Genomic DNA, 16,693 nt, shown 5'->3' with positions numbered 1-16,693 from the left:
AGGTTGGCCTTCAGGTCTTTGGATGTTTGACGTGGTGTTTTTTCCACCATTCGAACCAACCTTTGAAGACCTCTCTTATTAATGTTCCTCTTTCCCCAATGTTCAGGGAGGTTCTTGATGATTCCATGCTTGGCAAGCTTCTAAATAACATTGTGCACTGTTGAAACTGGGAAACCAAGGTCTTTAGAGATGGCCTTATACCCTTTGAAAGTCTTGTGTTTGCTAATGATAGCAGTTCTGATGTCCTCAGACAGCTCCTTTGTCGTTCCATTGTGATAATGGAACAGGGCCTATCATGTGGCTTTTTAAAACACTGAAGTCATCATTTATTGGCTAATTCGTGTCACATGGGCAAGACAATTATTCCCAGGTGAATCTCCTCTCATTTGTGATTTACCACAGGCGAGTCAAAATGTGTTTCCATACTAATTTAATGTAAAGGGGCCAATACCAGTGTTACAGCAAGCTTTGGGTTTTTCTATTTTTTTGTTTAAAATCATTCTTTATCATTTTCTCTTTTGTATTTAACACGAGTGCTCTATACAAAAAACTGTTTCACTTGATTCATTTTTTTTCAGGGGATATTCCACATTATGTACTAAAACATCATGGGTTCTAATAGCGAAGAGCAGGACTGTACATTTTGTCTTTTTTCACTTCTCTTAGTAGCTTCGGGTTTCAAAAGCCGTGAAGCGGCTAAAAGAAGTGACTGGACCATTCTTCCACTTGGAAGCTGCTACCAGGGGCGGATTATCAGAGGGTCAATATGGGCGGTAGCCCAGGGCCCAGTGGTCTGGGGGGGCCCTGGGCTACCGCAGATTAACCCTCTGATAATCATCTGTGAGTCTGACTGCCCGCCGCCGGGCGGCGTTTATGTGCCCCCGGACCCGGTGGGCAGAGAGAGGGGGCCCGCATCGGGCCCCTTCTCATCTGCTCACCGGGCCCCTTGCAGCGCTGCGGCGGTTTCCAATTGATGTGCGGGCGCGCGCCCACATGTCAATAGTTAACAACAACAGCCGCCAGCCAATTGGAGGGAGCTCGCCGCAGGGAGCATGGACAGGTGAGGAGACTGTTTTTTTTTTTGATCAGTTAAACAGTGGACTGTGGACACACTGGGGGGCAATGCTGGAGACACTGGGGCAGGTTGGAGGACACACTGGGGGGCAATGCTGGAGACACTGGGGGGCAATGCTGGAGGACACACTGGGGGGCAATGCTGGAGGACACACTGGGGGGCAATGCTGGAGGACACACTGGGGGCAATGCTGGACACGCTGGGGCAGGTTGGAGGACACACTGAGGGCAATGCTGGAGGACACACTGGGGCAGATTGCTGGAGGACACACTGGGGGCAATGCTGGAGACAGTGGGGCAGATTGCTGGAGGACACACTGGGGGCAATGCTGGAGACAGTGGGACAGATTGCTGGGGGGCAATGCTGGAGGACACACTGGGGCAGATTGCTGGAGGACACACTGGGGGCAATGCTGGAGACAGTGGGGCAGATTGCTGGAGGACACACTGGGGGGCAATGCTGGAGACACTGGGGAAGATTGGAGGACACACTGGGGGCAGATTGCTGGAGACAGTGGGGCAATGCTGGAGACAGTGGGGCAATGCTGGGGACAGTGGGGCAATGCTGGGGACAATGGGGCAATGCTGGAGACAGTGGGGCAATGCTGGGGACAGTGGGGCAATGCTGGGGACAGTGGGGCAATGCTGGGGACAGTGGGGCAATGCTGGAGACAGTGGGGCAATGCTGGAGACAGTGGGGCAATGCTGGGGACAGTGGGGCAATGCTGGAGACAGTGGGGCAATGCTGGGGACAGTGGGGCAATGCTGGGGACAGTGGGGCAATGCTGGGGACAGTGGGGCAATGCTGGGGACAGTGGGGCAATGCTGGGGACAGTGGGGCAATGCTGGAGACAGTGGGGCAATGCTGGAGACAGTGGGGCAATGCTGGAGACAGTGGGGCAATGCTGGAGACAGTGGGGCAATGCTGGAGACAGTGGGGCAATGCTGGAGACAGTGGGGCAATGCTGGAGACAGTGGGGCAATGCTGGAGACAGTGGGGCAATGCTGGAGACTGTGGGCAGATTGCTGGAGGACACACTGGGGGCAATGCTGGAGACACTGGGGCAATGCTGGGGACAGTGGGGCAATGCTGGAGACAGTGGGGGCAATGCTGGAGACAGTGGGGGCAATGCTGGAGACAGTGGGGCAATGCTGGAGACTGTGGGCAGATTGCTGGAGGACACACTGGGGGGCAATGCTGGAGACAGTGGGGCAGATTGCTGGAGGACACACTGGGGGACAATGCTGGAGGACACACTGGGGGGAAATGCTGGAGACACTGGGACAGATTGGAGGACACACTGGGGGCAGATTGCTGGAGACAGTGGGGCAGATTGCTGGAGACAGTGGGGCAGATTGCTGGACACACTGGGGCAGATTGCTGGACACACTGGGGGCAGGACTGGAGGCATGGACAGAATGTAGACACGGGGCATGATTGGAGACATGGGGCAGGATTGGATCATGGGGCAGGATGGATACGATGGAGACTGATGGGGCAGGATGGGGAGATCATATGGGGCAGGATGGATACTCATGAGTGCAGGATGGATACTCATGAGTGCAGGATGGGAGAACATATGGCTGGAGCGAGGAATGAGATACATGGGGTGGGGAATAGTATTACCATAGGGGCTAATTAAGGGATATTATTACTGCAGTGATGTATTTCTTTTATTTTTTGAGTATACTGTTTTAAATGGGGGGGGGTCCTGTTACTGTGCAGAGTGACACTATATCGCCTTTTTCTCTTCATGTGGTGTAATGTAGAAGTTGTGAAAAATTAAGTAATGTGTTCTGCAAGCGGAGCTCGAGATAACTGTGTTATTTCCTGCAGAAACGAGTCCTGGCTGGAAGAAATGATGGCGTCTGTGCTGGATGAAAGATGAAGGACTTCACCTAGAGACGTCACTGGTGAGTCAGTGTTACCTATACACTGACACTATACACTGTATACTATATACAGAGGTCCTGTGTATAATGTCACCAGGGATCTCTGTATTACCTCTACACAGACACTGCATACTAAGTACAGATCTCCTGTGAATACTGGCACTTATGGTGATAGTATTGTGTTTGTTTTTTGTTTGTTTTTTATTACTGATCAGTATTGTAGTATTCAGTCACTATGTGGTGGTAATATGTGGTCTGGAAATGGTGTTGTGGTATTTGTCCCTTGTATGTGCTATTTGGTCACCAAGTGGTAATATGTGGTCTTGACATGGTGCGGTGGTATTTGTTCCTTGTTTGTGATATTATTCGATCACTGTGGTTGTAATTTGTGGTCTGGTCACGGTGCGGTTGTATTTGTTCCTTGTATGTGATATTATTGGTCAAGATACACCTAAATTGTATTGCAGATTTTAACAAATATTGAATAGGTTACAGTAGAGTAGGGCCCGGCCATTTTTCTGGAATAATCTGGTTCGGGTATATCATGACCCCCGTCACATGACCCCCGCCACATGACCCCCGCCACATGACCCCCGCCACATGACCCCCGCCACATGACCCCTGCCACATGACCCCCCGTCACATGACCCCCCGTCACATGACCCCCATCACATGACCCCCGTCACATGACCCCCGTCACATGACCGGGGGGGCCCACAGTGTGTGAACAGCCCGGGGCCCTGGCTACCCTTAATCCACCCCTGGCTGCTACTGTACAGTATTTGAAATTATAAATGAAAAAATGCAGCTGCAAAGCTGCTGCTAAAATGCTGAAAAATAGTTTCTTGAAGTGAATTCTGTTACAAAAACGATGCAGGTACGCTGGTGTCTTAAAGATGCTATGTGCACATTTTCTTGGTGGCGTTCAGTGAATCATTCGGCTGATCCCAGCGGCGGTGTATTTGCTATGGTGTTCCGCTGGTGGTACAGCGCAAGAGGCTGTAGTGTGTGCATGTGTGTGTGGTGCGTATGGCGTATACAGTGTGTGTGGTACGTGACAGTGTTCCGCTGGTGGTACCGCGCAAGAGGCTTGTACCACCAGCAGTTTCCATATTGAGACACCCTTCACTTGGGTGTCCCAATATGGAGGTCGGTGAACTTCTGCCACTTGGAATTCTAGGATCCGGACACATCTGGATGGAACAGGATGTGAAGACATTACTAGGTAAGTATATATTAAGATGCGTTTCGAAGTTGATACACCGCTTCCTCAGGATAAATGGTTGTATCCTGAGGAAGAAGGGTGTCTACTTCGAAACTCGGTGATAATAAAACCGCAATTACCGGTAATTCTGTATATCCTGAACCTTTTCATCATTTCATCAGTAGACCGGAAATCCACGTTTTTCTCGACAATATTCCATTGACTTGCACGGCAGAGTGGGATCCAATTTACAGATGCAAATCGACATGTATACGGCCCCATAGAATAACATTGCTTCTGTGATACAATGTTTTGTCGGATCGCTTTGGGACCAAAATTACGGTCACGTGCATGTGCACTACAACGTAGTTCATTCTGTCATCAGAGACTCCATAAATCAATGAGGTCCATGAGGATCTAGTGGTATTATTGTGTTACAGATCTAACAAACTCTTGGAAACCAGCATGAAGGTGTGAACAGGGTCTTGCTTTTCATTATACTGATGAACTGTGAAAATTTGCTAACATTTATTTAGCTTATGGTGTAAATATCCAAAAATGGAGCCATATTTCTTCCAAATAAGACAATGGAATAGCGTCTAAAATACTGTATACTGGAATATATGGATCCCTATTATAGCCTCCATTGTCTTATGCGAGGGTTCAGTATACAGCATACAGCTCCATATTCTGAAACTTGACAGCTGTGGAAGCACTGGCAAATAATGTTTTTAAACATTTGGCAATTGATTTAAAAAAAAAAAAAACAAATGAAGCAATGAAATTTCCGAAACACTGGATATAATTTTTGGATTTTTTTATTTTTTTTTAGGCTAATAGCAGACTACAGGAACTGGAGCAAGATCTTCAGCCTTTGTCTTCACTCATCCTAGAAAATGACACCCAAAATCTTATTAATGCACAAGAAAATCTCGATAATATCAAGGCAAAGTTCCAGGTGAGGCCGGCAGTACACGCATGTGTGTGCACTGAAAATCCGTCACCGTTGGCTCCATGTCATCTATTGGATTGTCTGGTGTTCAGAAAATTCATATGACTGATAAAATTAATTATTGCGCATGTTGTCAGACTGAAGCAACCAAAAAAAATGTCAGACTTTTCAAACATGGGGCCAGTTCACGGTCACTCAGACCATTGAAGGGCCGGAATATAGTTTAAAAATAAACTATGCACACTGCACATTTGTTTTTTTTTTACTTCAAAATAAGATAACCGGAACAAATACAATATTTAAAATAAAAGAACAAATAAGGTTAAATCAACAATGGGAACTATGGGCCTGCTTTTGGCTAATGAGATCGTCAATGTTTGGTTCCATATTTGTCACTCCTAGTCGTAACAAGTGAAGCAATTGTTCTCTTTCTTGATATCATGGTTTCCTAGGGATTCCAAATTGCTATTAGTAAAATACCAATATATATACAGGGCTACAAAAACAATATACCAGCAATAAAATTGCCCACACAGAGACATACAGACTGCACTGCCCATCAATGCAGTCTGATCAGTGCCCATCAATGCAGCCTTGCCAGTCCATATCCTTTCAGCCTCACCAGTGCCCATATTGGTGGAATTCTGCTTTTACCTAAGCCTCAGACTGGTGTGGTGTGTGAGTCCCCAAAATGCAGGTAAATGACCCCAAAAGGCAGCATAGTCCCCAATGGGCAGGTGAATGTCTCCAATAGGCAGGTAAATGTCCCCAATACGCAGCATAGGTCCTCAATAGGCAGGTAAATGTCCCCAATAGGCAACATAGGTCCTCAATAGGCAGCATAGGTCCTCAATAGGCAGGTAAATGTCCCCAATAGGCAGTATAGGTCACCAACAGGCAGGTAAATGTCTCCAATAGGCAGGTAAATGTCTCCAATAGGCAGGTAAATGTCTCCAATAGGCAGGTAAATGTCCCCAATAGGCAGCATAGGTCCCCAATAGGCAGCATAGGTCCCCAATAGGCAGCATAGGTCCCCAATAGGCAGGTAAATGTCCCCAATAGGCAGGTAAATGTCCCCAATAGGCAGGTAAATGTCCCAAATAGGCATCATAGGTCCCCAATAGGCAGCATAGGTCCCCAATAGGCAGGTATATGTCCCCAATAGGCAGGTAAATGTCCCCAATAGGCAGGTAAAAGTCACCAATAGGAAGGTAAATGTCCCAAATAGGCATCATAGGTCCCCAATAGGCAGGTAAATGTCACCAATAAGCAGGTAAATGTCCCAAATAGGCATCATAGGTCCCCAATAGGCAGCATAGGTCCCCAATAGGCAGGTATATGTCCCCAATAGGCAGGTAAAAGTCACCAATAGGCAGGTAAATGTCCCAAATAGGCATCATAGGTCCCCAATAGGCAGCATAGGTCCCCAATAGGCAGCATAGGTCCCCAATAGGCAGGTAAATGTCACCAATAGGAAAGTAAATGTCCCAAATAGGCATCATAGGTCCCCAATAGGCAGCATAGGTCCCCAATAGGCAGCATAGGTCCCCAATAGGCAGCATAGGTCCCCAATAGGCAGGTAAATGTCCCCAATAGGCAGCATAGGTCCCCAATAGGCAGGGAAATGTCACCAATAGGCAGGTAAATGTCCCAAATAGGCATCATAGGTCCCCAATAGGCAGGTAAATGTCCGCAATTGGCAGTATGAGTCCCCAATAGGCAAGTAAATGTCCCCAATAGGCATCATAGGTTCCCAATAGGCAGGTAAATGACCCCAATAGGCAGGTAAATGTCCCCAATAGGCAGGTAAATGTCCCCAATAGGCAGGTAAATGTCCCCAATAGGCAGGTAAATGTCACCAATAGGAAGGTAAATGTCCACAATAGGCAGGTAAATGTCCCAAATAGGCATCATAGGTCCCCAATAGGCAGCATAGGTCCCCAATAGGCAGGGAAATGTCACCAATAGGCAGGTAAATGTCCCAAATAGGCATCATAGGTCCCCAATAGGCAGGTAAATGTCCGCAATTGGCAGTATGAGTCCCCAATAGGCAAGTAAATGTCCCCAATAGGCATCATAGGTTCCCAATAGGCAGGTAAATGACCCCAATAGGCAGGTAAATGTCCCCAATAGGCAGGTAAATGTCCCCAATAGGCAGGTAAATGTCCCCAATAGGCAGGTAAATGTCCCCAATAGGCAGGTAAATGTCACCAATAGGAAGGTAAATGTCCACAATAGGCAGGTAAATGTCCCAAATAGGCATCATAGGTCCCCAATAGGCAGCATAGGTCCCCAATAGGCAGGTAAATGTCCCCAATAGGCAGGTAAATGTCCCCAATAGGCAGCATAGGTCCCCAATAGGCCACATAGGTCCCCAATAGGCAGGTAAATGTCCCCAATAGGCAGGTAAATGTCCCCAATAGGCATCATAGGTTCCCAATAGGCAGGTAAATGTCCCCAATAGGCAGCATAGGTCCTCAATTGGCATGATAGACCAGACACGGCGTTAAAGAAAACAAAAATAAACACAGTACTCACCTATGTCCCCCGCTCCTCTGAAGACGCGTCCGCTCGACTCCGTCTTGTTCTGACACAGGCGGCAAGGTGTCTGTGCTGCATACGGAGGGCCGCACATCGCCTTTCCTCACCGCCTCGTTGCTCCGCCCGCGATTACAGGGCCCACCAGCATTGAACTGTAGTGAAGTTCAATGTCGGCTGGGCCCAGGTGCGGATAAATGCCCTCAGTGGGCCGCATGTGGCCTGCGTGCCGTAGATTGAGGACCCCTGTATTAACCCCTTCTGCTGTGTATGAGACCACACGCAGCCTTCCACTGCTGGAGTCGTGTGCGTCATATTTTCTATTTACGGAATGTAATTCAGATGGAAAATCTTTAGTTGCCTGCTCACTAATAATAGACCGAGAAAAATAACTTTCCCATGAAGAATCCATATCTCGAATTCCTAAGCATCGCTGTAGATTAGCGGTCTCCAACCTCTGTCTCCTGCTGTCTAAAAACTGTAAGTCTAAGTTTGTCCTAGTGACATCAGACTGTCTTTTAGGCCGTGTTCACACGGAGCAGAAATACTGCATTTTTTCTTTTTTCCTGCTGATTTTTATCTGCACTAAAATAAGTAATACCAACTTTCTATATCCAAAATTTCTCAAAATAAAAAAAAAATAGTCTCCATTTTCTGAGACCAGTAGCGTCTCGATTTTTTTTTTGTGATCTGGGGTTCGGTGAGGGCTTATTTTTTGTGTGCTGAGCTGACGTTTTTATTGATACCATTTTGGTGTAGATACAATATTTTGATCACCCGTTATTGCATTCTAATACAATATTGCTACCACCCCCCCAAAAAACAAAACAAAACAAAAAACGTAATTTTGGCGTTTTTATTTTTTTTTCTCGTTATGCCATTTACCGATCAGATTAATTATTTTTATATGTTCAAAGATTGGGCGACTCTGAATGTGGTGATAACAAATATGCGGGTTTATTTTATTTTTATTTTTTTTGAGTGGGACGAATGGGGGTGATTTTAAGCTTTTTATATATTTTTTTTAAACCTTTGTTTTTAATTCACACTTGGTTCAATAGTCTCCGTGGGAGACTAGAAGCTGCGATCATCCGATCGCTTGTGCTACACACAGCAGTAAGCAGACGTGCTCACTTGATATGATTGCTGACTGCAGAATGGCGCTCATAGCCGTCCGTCAATGACAACCACAGGGGTCTCCTGCAGACCCATCGGCAACCCACAGTCATGCGACCCGGGCGCCGATGGGCCGGATTAGTGACGCCCTTCTGGCGCGAGCATGTTAAATGTCACTGTCGGAGATGGTGATGTGCCCGATAGTACGGTGACACAATTCAGGTGGAGATGTTGGGTCCAAAACAACACTAGCGATGATAATTGTTTACTTGTAATAAGGAAACAATAGTGTTAATAGAATTGTGTTTATATCCAGTATAGCCGAATTGTTGCATTCGCACAATTTACGGTAATCATTTAGTATAATTAAACAGTTTGCTTTACCCTTTGATATTGTGCCGTGGGCACCACAATATATCTGGGTATACGTCAGATGTTATTAGAAGATCCCAGATAGGACTAGTCTGGTGGAAGAGACACCGTGCCGGACCCGCTCTGCTTATTAGCAGAAGTGACGCTGCAGATTAAAAGCCAATTCTTCAAACATTGCGGCGTTACAAAGCTACATAAAATACACGATAAGATGAAAGAAATCGTACGTCCTTGCATGTAGTTGTTATTAAATTCTTATGATCTCCATAGTTCTCTTTTATGACTTACCAGAAACTCAATGATGAAATGGAGCAAGCTGTGAAGATCTCGGAGCTTCTAACTCGGGAAGAAACACAAATGAATGTGAAAGCCGGGAAGATTCACGACCTCGCTCAGTATCAACAGAGGCTGAAGGACACCATTATGGAATACGACGATTTTTTTATCAAAATTGTGGCATTTTATAGAATGAAGGCCGAAGTAAGTACCTCCAAATACAGAGCTACATGATGAACAGATTCTCATCCCTCGCAGACACATTGTAGAGGAATATTTGTGCTCACAACTTTACTGTCTTTCTCTGGGAAAGTATAAATAGGCTTTACAGTCATTACCAATATCCGAGATCATGTCAGAGTGATTGTTTTATAATCATGGAAACACTGATTTTACTAATGACACAATTTTTCGGAGACAGGCCATTTAAAGGGAATCTGAGAGCTGCATATTGTAAGGGCAGATAGCCTGATTCAAGTGATGCGTCACTTACTTGGCTTCTTGCTGCCGTTTTGAAAAAAAATCACTGTTTTCTCTTCTGCAGATCTACCAGTTCTCAGAATGCTGAGCCCTGTATAACCCCGCCCACACCACTGATTGGCAGCTTTCTGTGTACACTATGCATTGGCGGAAAGCTGCCAATCGGTGGTGGAGGCGGGGTTATTCAGTGCAGGAGGACTACATGGCACGAAGCAACTAGTCCTCTAGTGATAATCTCCTGCTGATAAAACACTGACTTTATTAAAACTACAACACCCAGCCCAGTATGTGACACATCTCTGGAATCAGGGTCTCTGCCCCTACATCATGCTGCTCATAGTTTAAATGGGAGAAACTGCTGACAGATTCCCTTTTTTAACCATCAGATGTTGTGTTAAGTTAACAGCTAGAGGTAGCTTCCTCTGTAAGCTCAACTGTGCCCCATAACAAAATTAGGGGATGCTTATGAGTAACACATGTCATTGTAACACCTGTCATGGTAATGAAATTACTGATGAAAAGTGATCTCGACAAAACAGGAAAGTGTCAGCCTATTGTTAAAGGGTTTTTCCAATACTTTGATATTGATCACCTATCCTTGATTGATCAGTATCAAATCGGAGGGGACAACCCCCTAACTTTCGCTGCCATCTGTGGCAATGGGCTAATATAAGCAGTATGTCATCACTTCATCACTTTGGGTGGCTGCTCCCTGGAAAAGTAATCAACTCCTATCGATTTGAATAGGAGCTTATGTGCAGTACCCAGGATCAGATCCTATTTAGCAGATCATCTTCTATTGATTTGAATATTGGATGATCTGCAGTGACTGAGGGCGATCACTTAATAGTGGCGAATCGGCGGTGTTCTGATCCGTACACTTCATTGGGGCTTTTCTGGAGTCGGTTGGTGGGGTTGCCCCACTGATCGGACATTTATGACCTATCCGAATGATTGGTCATCAATATCATAGGAGTGTGGATAACCTTTTTAAGCTCAGTGGTTGGAGTAAGAAATGTGGAAATTTATTTTTAGTGATCTGGAAAATAAAAAGAAACACCTTTTTATATTAGTTTAGGTCTTGATTTAAACAATAGGTTATCTTTTTTTTAGTGACATTTTTCAGTTTTTCCTTTTAGTAGCGACCTAGAGAAGTAAACTTTAAAAAACTTTGTAAATTCAAAACCATTCCAAGCAAATCAAGTGAACATGAAGAGCCTAACACCAGGGCTCAGATTCTCTGAGAATGACTAAAAGCCACTGCAGACACATTAAGAAACAACTAGACAAAGCTTTATGTTAATGAGACTTCACAGGATTGCTGAAGTAGTTTTACTCCATTTTAAGCTACAAAACCTAGTGATTAGCGATGCCGGTCACGCTGTAGACCCGATACACATCTTCAGGGCTGCACTATTACACATGATGCGTTCAGGCTCTTATTACACAGACTTGGAACATGTAAACTATTGTAGAAGGGATGTTGTTTCCTCCTAAATCTCGGAGCTTTTTATGACTGATTTGTAAAGACCAGATCCACTGTTGGTATTCATTTGCAAATCACTTAAAGGGAACTTTTCGCTATGTTTTTAAATGTGGAGGAAATGGTATAGTTGTGCAAATGCTTGTGTCCCAATAAAAGTTACATTTTTTTTGTAGAGATGCAATGTGCTAGTCATGAGAAATCTAGCATAGAAGTAGTATGCAAATAAGGCTAAGTTCACATTTGCGTTGGGCAGAGCTGCGGAGGGCTGCGTACTTCCTCCGCTAAGCCCCGCCCACTGCCGCACCTCTTCCATTCAGCTCCGCCTACGTCTGCATGCGTCCTGCGTACCTATCTTTAACATTGGGTACACAGGCCATGTGGATGTATACGGATGCGTCTGCATGCATCGTTTTGATGCTGCGCCGACCGCAACAAAATGCAACATGTTGCGTTCGGCGCAGCGTCAAAATGACGCATGTGGACGCATCCGTATACATCTGCATGGCCTGTGTACCCAATGTTAAAGATAGGTACGCAGGACACATGCAGACGTAGGCGGAGCTGAATGGAAGAGGTGCAGCAGTGGGCGGGTCTTAACGGAGGAAGTACGCAGCCCTCCGCAGCTCTGCCCAACGCAAATGTGAACTTAGCCTGACAGTGCGGGGGCATCAATGGTTATTTCAAGTGCACTTCCAGTCTGATTTGCATGGCTGCTACACTAGATTTCCCCTGACTGGTATATTGCATCCTTACAAAATAGGTAACATGTTTATTGAGGGATAAACAGCTATATAGCCAGATCACTATTTGAGTTTATGAAAATGTGTTGACGGCTTCTCTTACATCATAATGAATTGATCCCATGAGCTGCAGAAGTTATGGATCTTGCTATAAAATATGGTGAAAGTGACCCACCAATTTCATACAGAAGATAAGACTGACACTTTAAAAGAGTTGTCCAGTCCCAAATTATAAGTCTTCAATGGCTCTATGTGACTGAAGACTTCTGAATTCCCCCGACGCTGCGACGGAGTCACCAGTTTCTGAGCCAAGAATGGCGGTGATGTATATATTTTTTAGACGCCCGACCAGAACCTAGTGGACCAGGCTTCGCTCCATACAAGTGTATGAGGGGAGGACGTGGCCGACCAGTGGGCGCAGCCTCGTTCACTACAATACAAGAATAAGGGATAATGTAGCCAATGTCAGATCCGTTTTTAAAATGGGCCAAGCTCGTTCCAAAACATTCCGTATGGCACCTGCCCTAGAATTGTAGTTTGTGACGAACCTGACAACCTCAGATCCACTACTTCTGGTACCGTTACCATAGAGCAGAATGTTTCTATCACTGTGCTTGGTGCGCAGGTACGCCCTTTTAATGGCACGATTGCTGTACCCCCGTTCTTTAAACCGAGCCTTAAGGTCCCTAGCCTGGATCTCGAACTCGATGTCAGTAGAGCATATACGACGTATGCGTAGGAATTGTCCAATTGGGACAGCTCGCACCATGTGAGCTGGATGAGAGGAGGAAGCATGGAGAAGCATATTCGTTGATGTAGGCTTCCTATGGATTGTGGTTTGAATTGTATCCGTACGGTCTCTTGTTAATTTTACATCAAGGAATTCAATACTAGATCTACTTGATGTTGCTGTCAGTTTAATGTTCCTTTCATTTACATTCAAGGCGGCCACAAATTCAAAAAAAGCCTCACTACTGCCCTGCCAGACAATGAGAATGTCGTCTATGTAGCGCGCCCATAAAAGGACGCGCTCCATAGATGACAGACCGTCTGACTGTAGGAGGTCCCTTTCCCACAGCCCCAGGAACAGATTAGCATAGGACGGCGCAAAGGCCGCCCCCATGGCTGTTCCTTGGAGCTGCAGGAAAAAGGACCCCCTAAACGTAAAAAAATTATGGGTCAGTGTGAATTCCAAGACTTCAAGAAAAAATGCCACAAATTCAAGGGACCACCTGGATGTAGAAAGAAAGAATTTAATGGCCGCCAACCCATCACTATGGCGGATACAAGTGTACAAGGACTCTACATCCATAGCCCCCATAATAGTATCCTCCCCCAGCTTAAGGTCATCAACTCGGCGTAATAGTTGGCTAGTATCTTTCAGGAAGGAGGGAAGCTCCTCCACAAGCGGTTGCAGAATCGAATCGATCCATTTATTAATTGATTCTAAATAACTCCCATAACCAGACACAATCGGGCGTCCGGGAGGTGCAGACGTATTTTTATGTGTCTTAGGGAGCAAGTAGAAAGTCGCTATTGTGGGTTCTGTTACGACTAATGCAGTGTTCAATTCCTTTGTAATAATTCCCCTCTCAGTAGCTCTATTAAGGATCTCCCTGAGTTGTGTGCAGAAGGCGGACAAGGGGTTGTAAGTCAATTTCTTGTAACATGTGGAATTTAATAATTGGCGCATGGCTTCCTGCTCGTACATTGCCTTAGGCCACAACACAATGTTACCCCCCTTGTCCGCCGGCTTTATCACAACATCAGGGAGATCCCTAAGCTGCTTAAGGCGTGATCTTTCATGTCTCGTTAAGTTATCATTTTTTATGGATTGGGGGATCTTGCCCACTTCCTCACTGACCACCTTGACAAACGTGTCTATAGCACTGCAGCCCGACAGGGGAGGAAACTTCTTAGAGCGTACACGAATTGTTGGTGGAATCATACCTCCTTCCTCCATCAAGTGCTCCCTGGACAGCTCCTCCAAAATTCTTAGGGCCGACTGCTCACTTTCTGAAGGTTATTGTCAAAGAAATGCCGCTTGAATATCAAGGACCGAGCAAAAAGATGCAAGTCCTTGATAACAGTAAAGCGATCAATACCTGCTGTTGGTGAAAACGACAATCCCTTGTACAGACGTGAGCAGTCAGCTCTAGAAAGAGGGTATTTGCTCAAGTTTATTACCTTATTGTCTCCTTTTGTGGTCTCAAAGCTCCGTGGTTTGTATCTCTTATATGGATGATAGTTATGATTTCTTGCTCTACCGTAACTTGTTCCTGAGCGTGTAACGGCCGATGATACTGATATATCCGATTGAGAGCTAATAGATGATATGGAAGTATTAGACCCACTACGTTGGATATAATGTTGCTGTGTAGAGGGTTTCCTCCATTGATACACATTCTGAGTCTGGTAATCTTTTGTGTCTCTATTTAGTTTGGAGGCCTGTGTCTCGCTGATCTTTTTCACAGTCGTCTCCACAGCCTTATCCATCTGTATCTCATAATCCTTTAATTGCTCATCTGAGCACTTACTCCGTAATTCGGATAGTGCCAGATCAATTTTTTTATCCAACTCATCAATAGTTTTAGTGTCAAGCCCAATGAGCAATTTCATCAGGGTGACTGAGCAGGAACCACAAGCCTCCTCCCATCCAGCCACAAACTCCAAATCATCCACTGGGAAGGTTGGCACAACTCGGACTCGGAGGCCCCTAGGAATCATTTTCTTTATGAGATATTTCTCTAGGAACATCCTGTTCCACCAGAGTCTAGTTCGTTTTAATAATATTTTTTTCATGGATTCAAAAATAATATCGCCACTGTGATCCTTGGCAGGCACACCACTCGTCCCATCATGTCCGAAAACCTGTTCAATTTGTCCTAGCCAGGACTTTTCCCTGGCTCTGAAATCCATAATACCCCAAAGCGTACCTGTGCAAGACACAGAAAGGCAATGTAATACAAGAATAAGGGTATTCAATAGCAACATCACTAAAATAGAATCTATATTAATCTGTTGCTTTTATAGGGGATTATATTCAAGCCAAGCCGTACAACAGCACATGAAAAAAGGTGTGGAAACCACATAAAACGACCAAAACTGGAAACTCAATTCTATAAATAATTTTATTGAACATATAAAATACTGTACACAAAAGTCATGACAAAAACTGAGACATAAATGGTACAATGTGGGACCATGGTGCGAGACACCGCACAGAGATGTGATTGTGCCAGCGGATCGGAAACCACAGACTCCTAGTTATAAAGGATGGCTGTATAGAGGAGAGGACACCAGGGTATAGATACCACTCATAAGGATATGGGGCATAAAATGATGCTAAGACTAATCCTAGGATGTGGGCGCTACAATGTGCTAATAATTATAGTTTATACCACATAGGGTTAATAAAATAAATACCTGTAGCCCAGCAACACATACAAATCCCTAGGAAAACCGAGTGGGGAAAGGAATCAAAGATGCACCATAAGCCTTACCTATATAGATCCCCCATGGTCAAAATTTGACCAAATATAATCCGAATCTAAATATGGCTCCATGGGCTAGCGACCGCTAAGCCCATATGTATTACCTCTCAAAAACCGGGGGAGCTCTCTGGTGTCCCTGGGTCACTACAAGTGTATAGAGGGAGGACATGGCCCTCTAGCGGGCACAGCCTCGTTCACTACAAGTGTATAAAGAAGGACGTGGCCATCTAGTATATGCAGCCTCATTTGACACAAGTGTATGAAGGGAGGACGTGGCAGTCTAGTGGGCACAGCCTTGTTCCATACAAGTTATGGAGGGAGGACGTGGCTGACTAGTGGGTGCAGCCTCGTTCCATACAAGTGTATGAAGGGAGGACGTGGCTGACTAGTGGGTGCAGCCTCGTTCCATACAAGTGTATGAAGGGAGGACGTGGCTGACTAGTGGGTGCAGCCTCGTTCCATACAAGTGTATGAAGGGAGGACGTGGGTGCAGCCTCGTTCCATACAAGTGTATGAAGGGAGGACGTGGCTGACTAGTGGATGCAGCCTCGCTCACTTCAAGTGTATGGAGTGAGGACGTGGCCTTCTAGTGGGTGCAGCCTCATTCCATACAAGTATATGAAGGGAGGACGTGGCTGACCAGTTGGCGCAGCCTCGTCTACTACAAGTGTATGGAGGGAGGACGTGGACGTTCAGCGGGCGCAGCCTTGCTCAATACACCCAGAGAGTCCTTAGTAAAGACCATAATACCATATTGGCCCGTATCTCTGAAACCATATGGCGAATTTTAATAAAATAAAAAAAAATCCATGAAAACTCAGAAGAGATGCGGGAATAAAAAAGAGAGAGAGCAAAAACTGGCCACTTTTGACCTGGTGATAAGTCCATTTTAAGATGTATGGACACCGTTACAGTACGTGGTCATGTGAGACCAATTTTAGTGTTGCAACTCCATATTGGGCAGCAGTTTCAAATACCTCAAGGGATTTTGCTCTGGATTTCCTAGTGTCAGGGACCGCCATCTTCAGTGACCAGCACCCTATGGTATCCTAAATAGTTTCCCAGTCT

General features: G+C 45.5%; 1 protein-coding gene across 1 annotated transcript in view; it reads left to right on the top strand.

Annotated features, from left to right (window-relative positions):
- CCDC141 (coiled-coil domain containing 141) overlaps nucleotides 1-16,693 on the top strand; it is a 162,768-nt gene that overhangs the window by 102,359 nt on the left and 43,716 nt on the right. The window contains exons 14-15 of the mRNA XM_069733219.1: nucleotides 5,004-5,129; nucleotides 9,441-9,629. Of these exons, the coding sequence (XP_069589320.1) occupies nucleotides 5,004-5,129; nucleotides 9,441-9,629 (315 nt within the window). The remainder of the gene's footprint in view (nucleotides 1-5,003; nucleotides 5,130-9,440; nucleotides 9,630-16,693) is intronic.

The sequence above is a fragment of the Ranitomeya imitator genome, chromosome 7, assembly GCF_032444005.1.
Source record: "Ranitomeya imitator isolate aRanImi1 chromosome 7, aRanImi1.pri, whole genome shotgun sequence".
NCBI lineage: Eukaryota > Metazoa > Chordata > Amphibia > Anura > Dendrobatidae > Ranitomeya > Ranitomeya imitator.
Note: the sequence above shows the minus strand (reverse complement) of the source record. Positions and strands in the feature narration are given on the sequence as shown.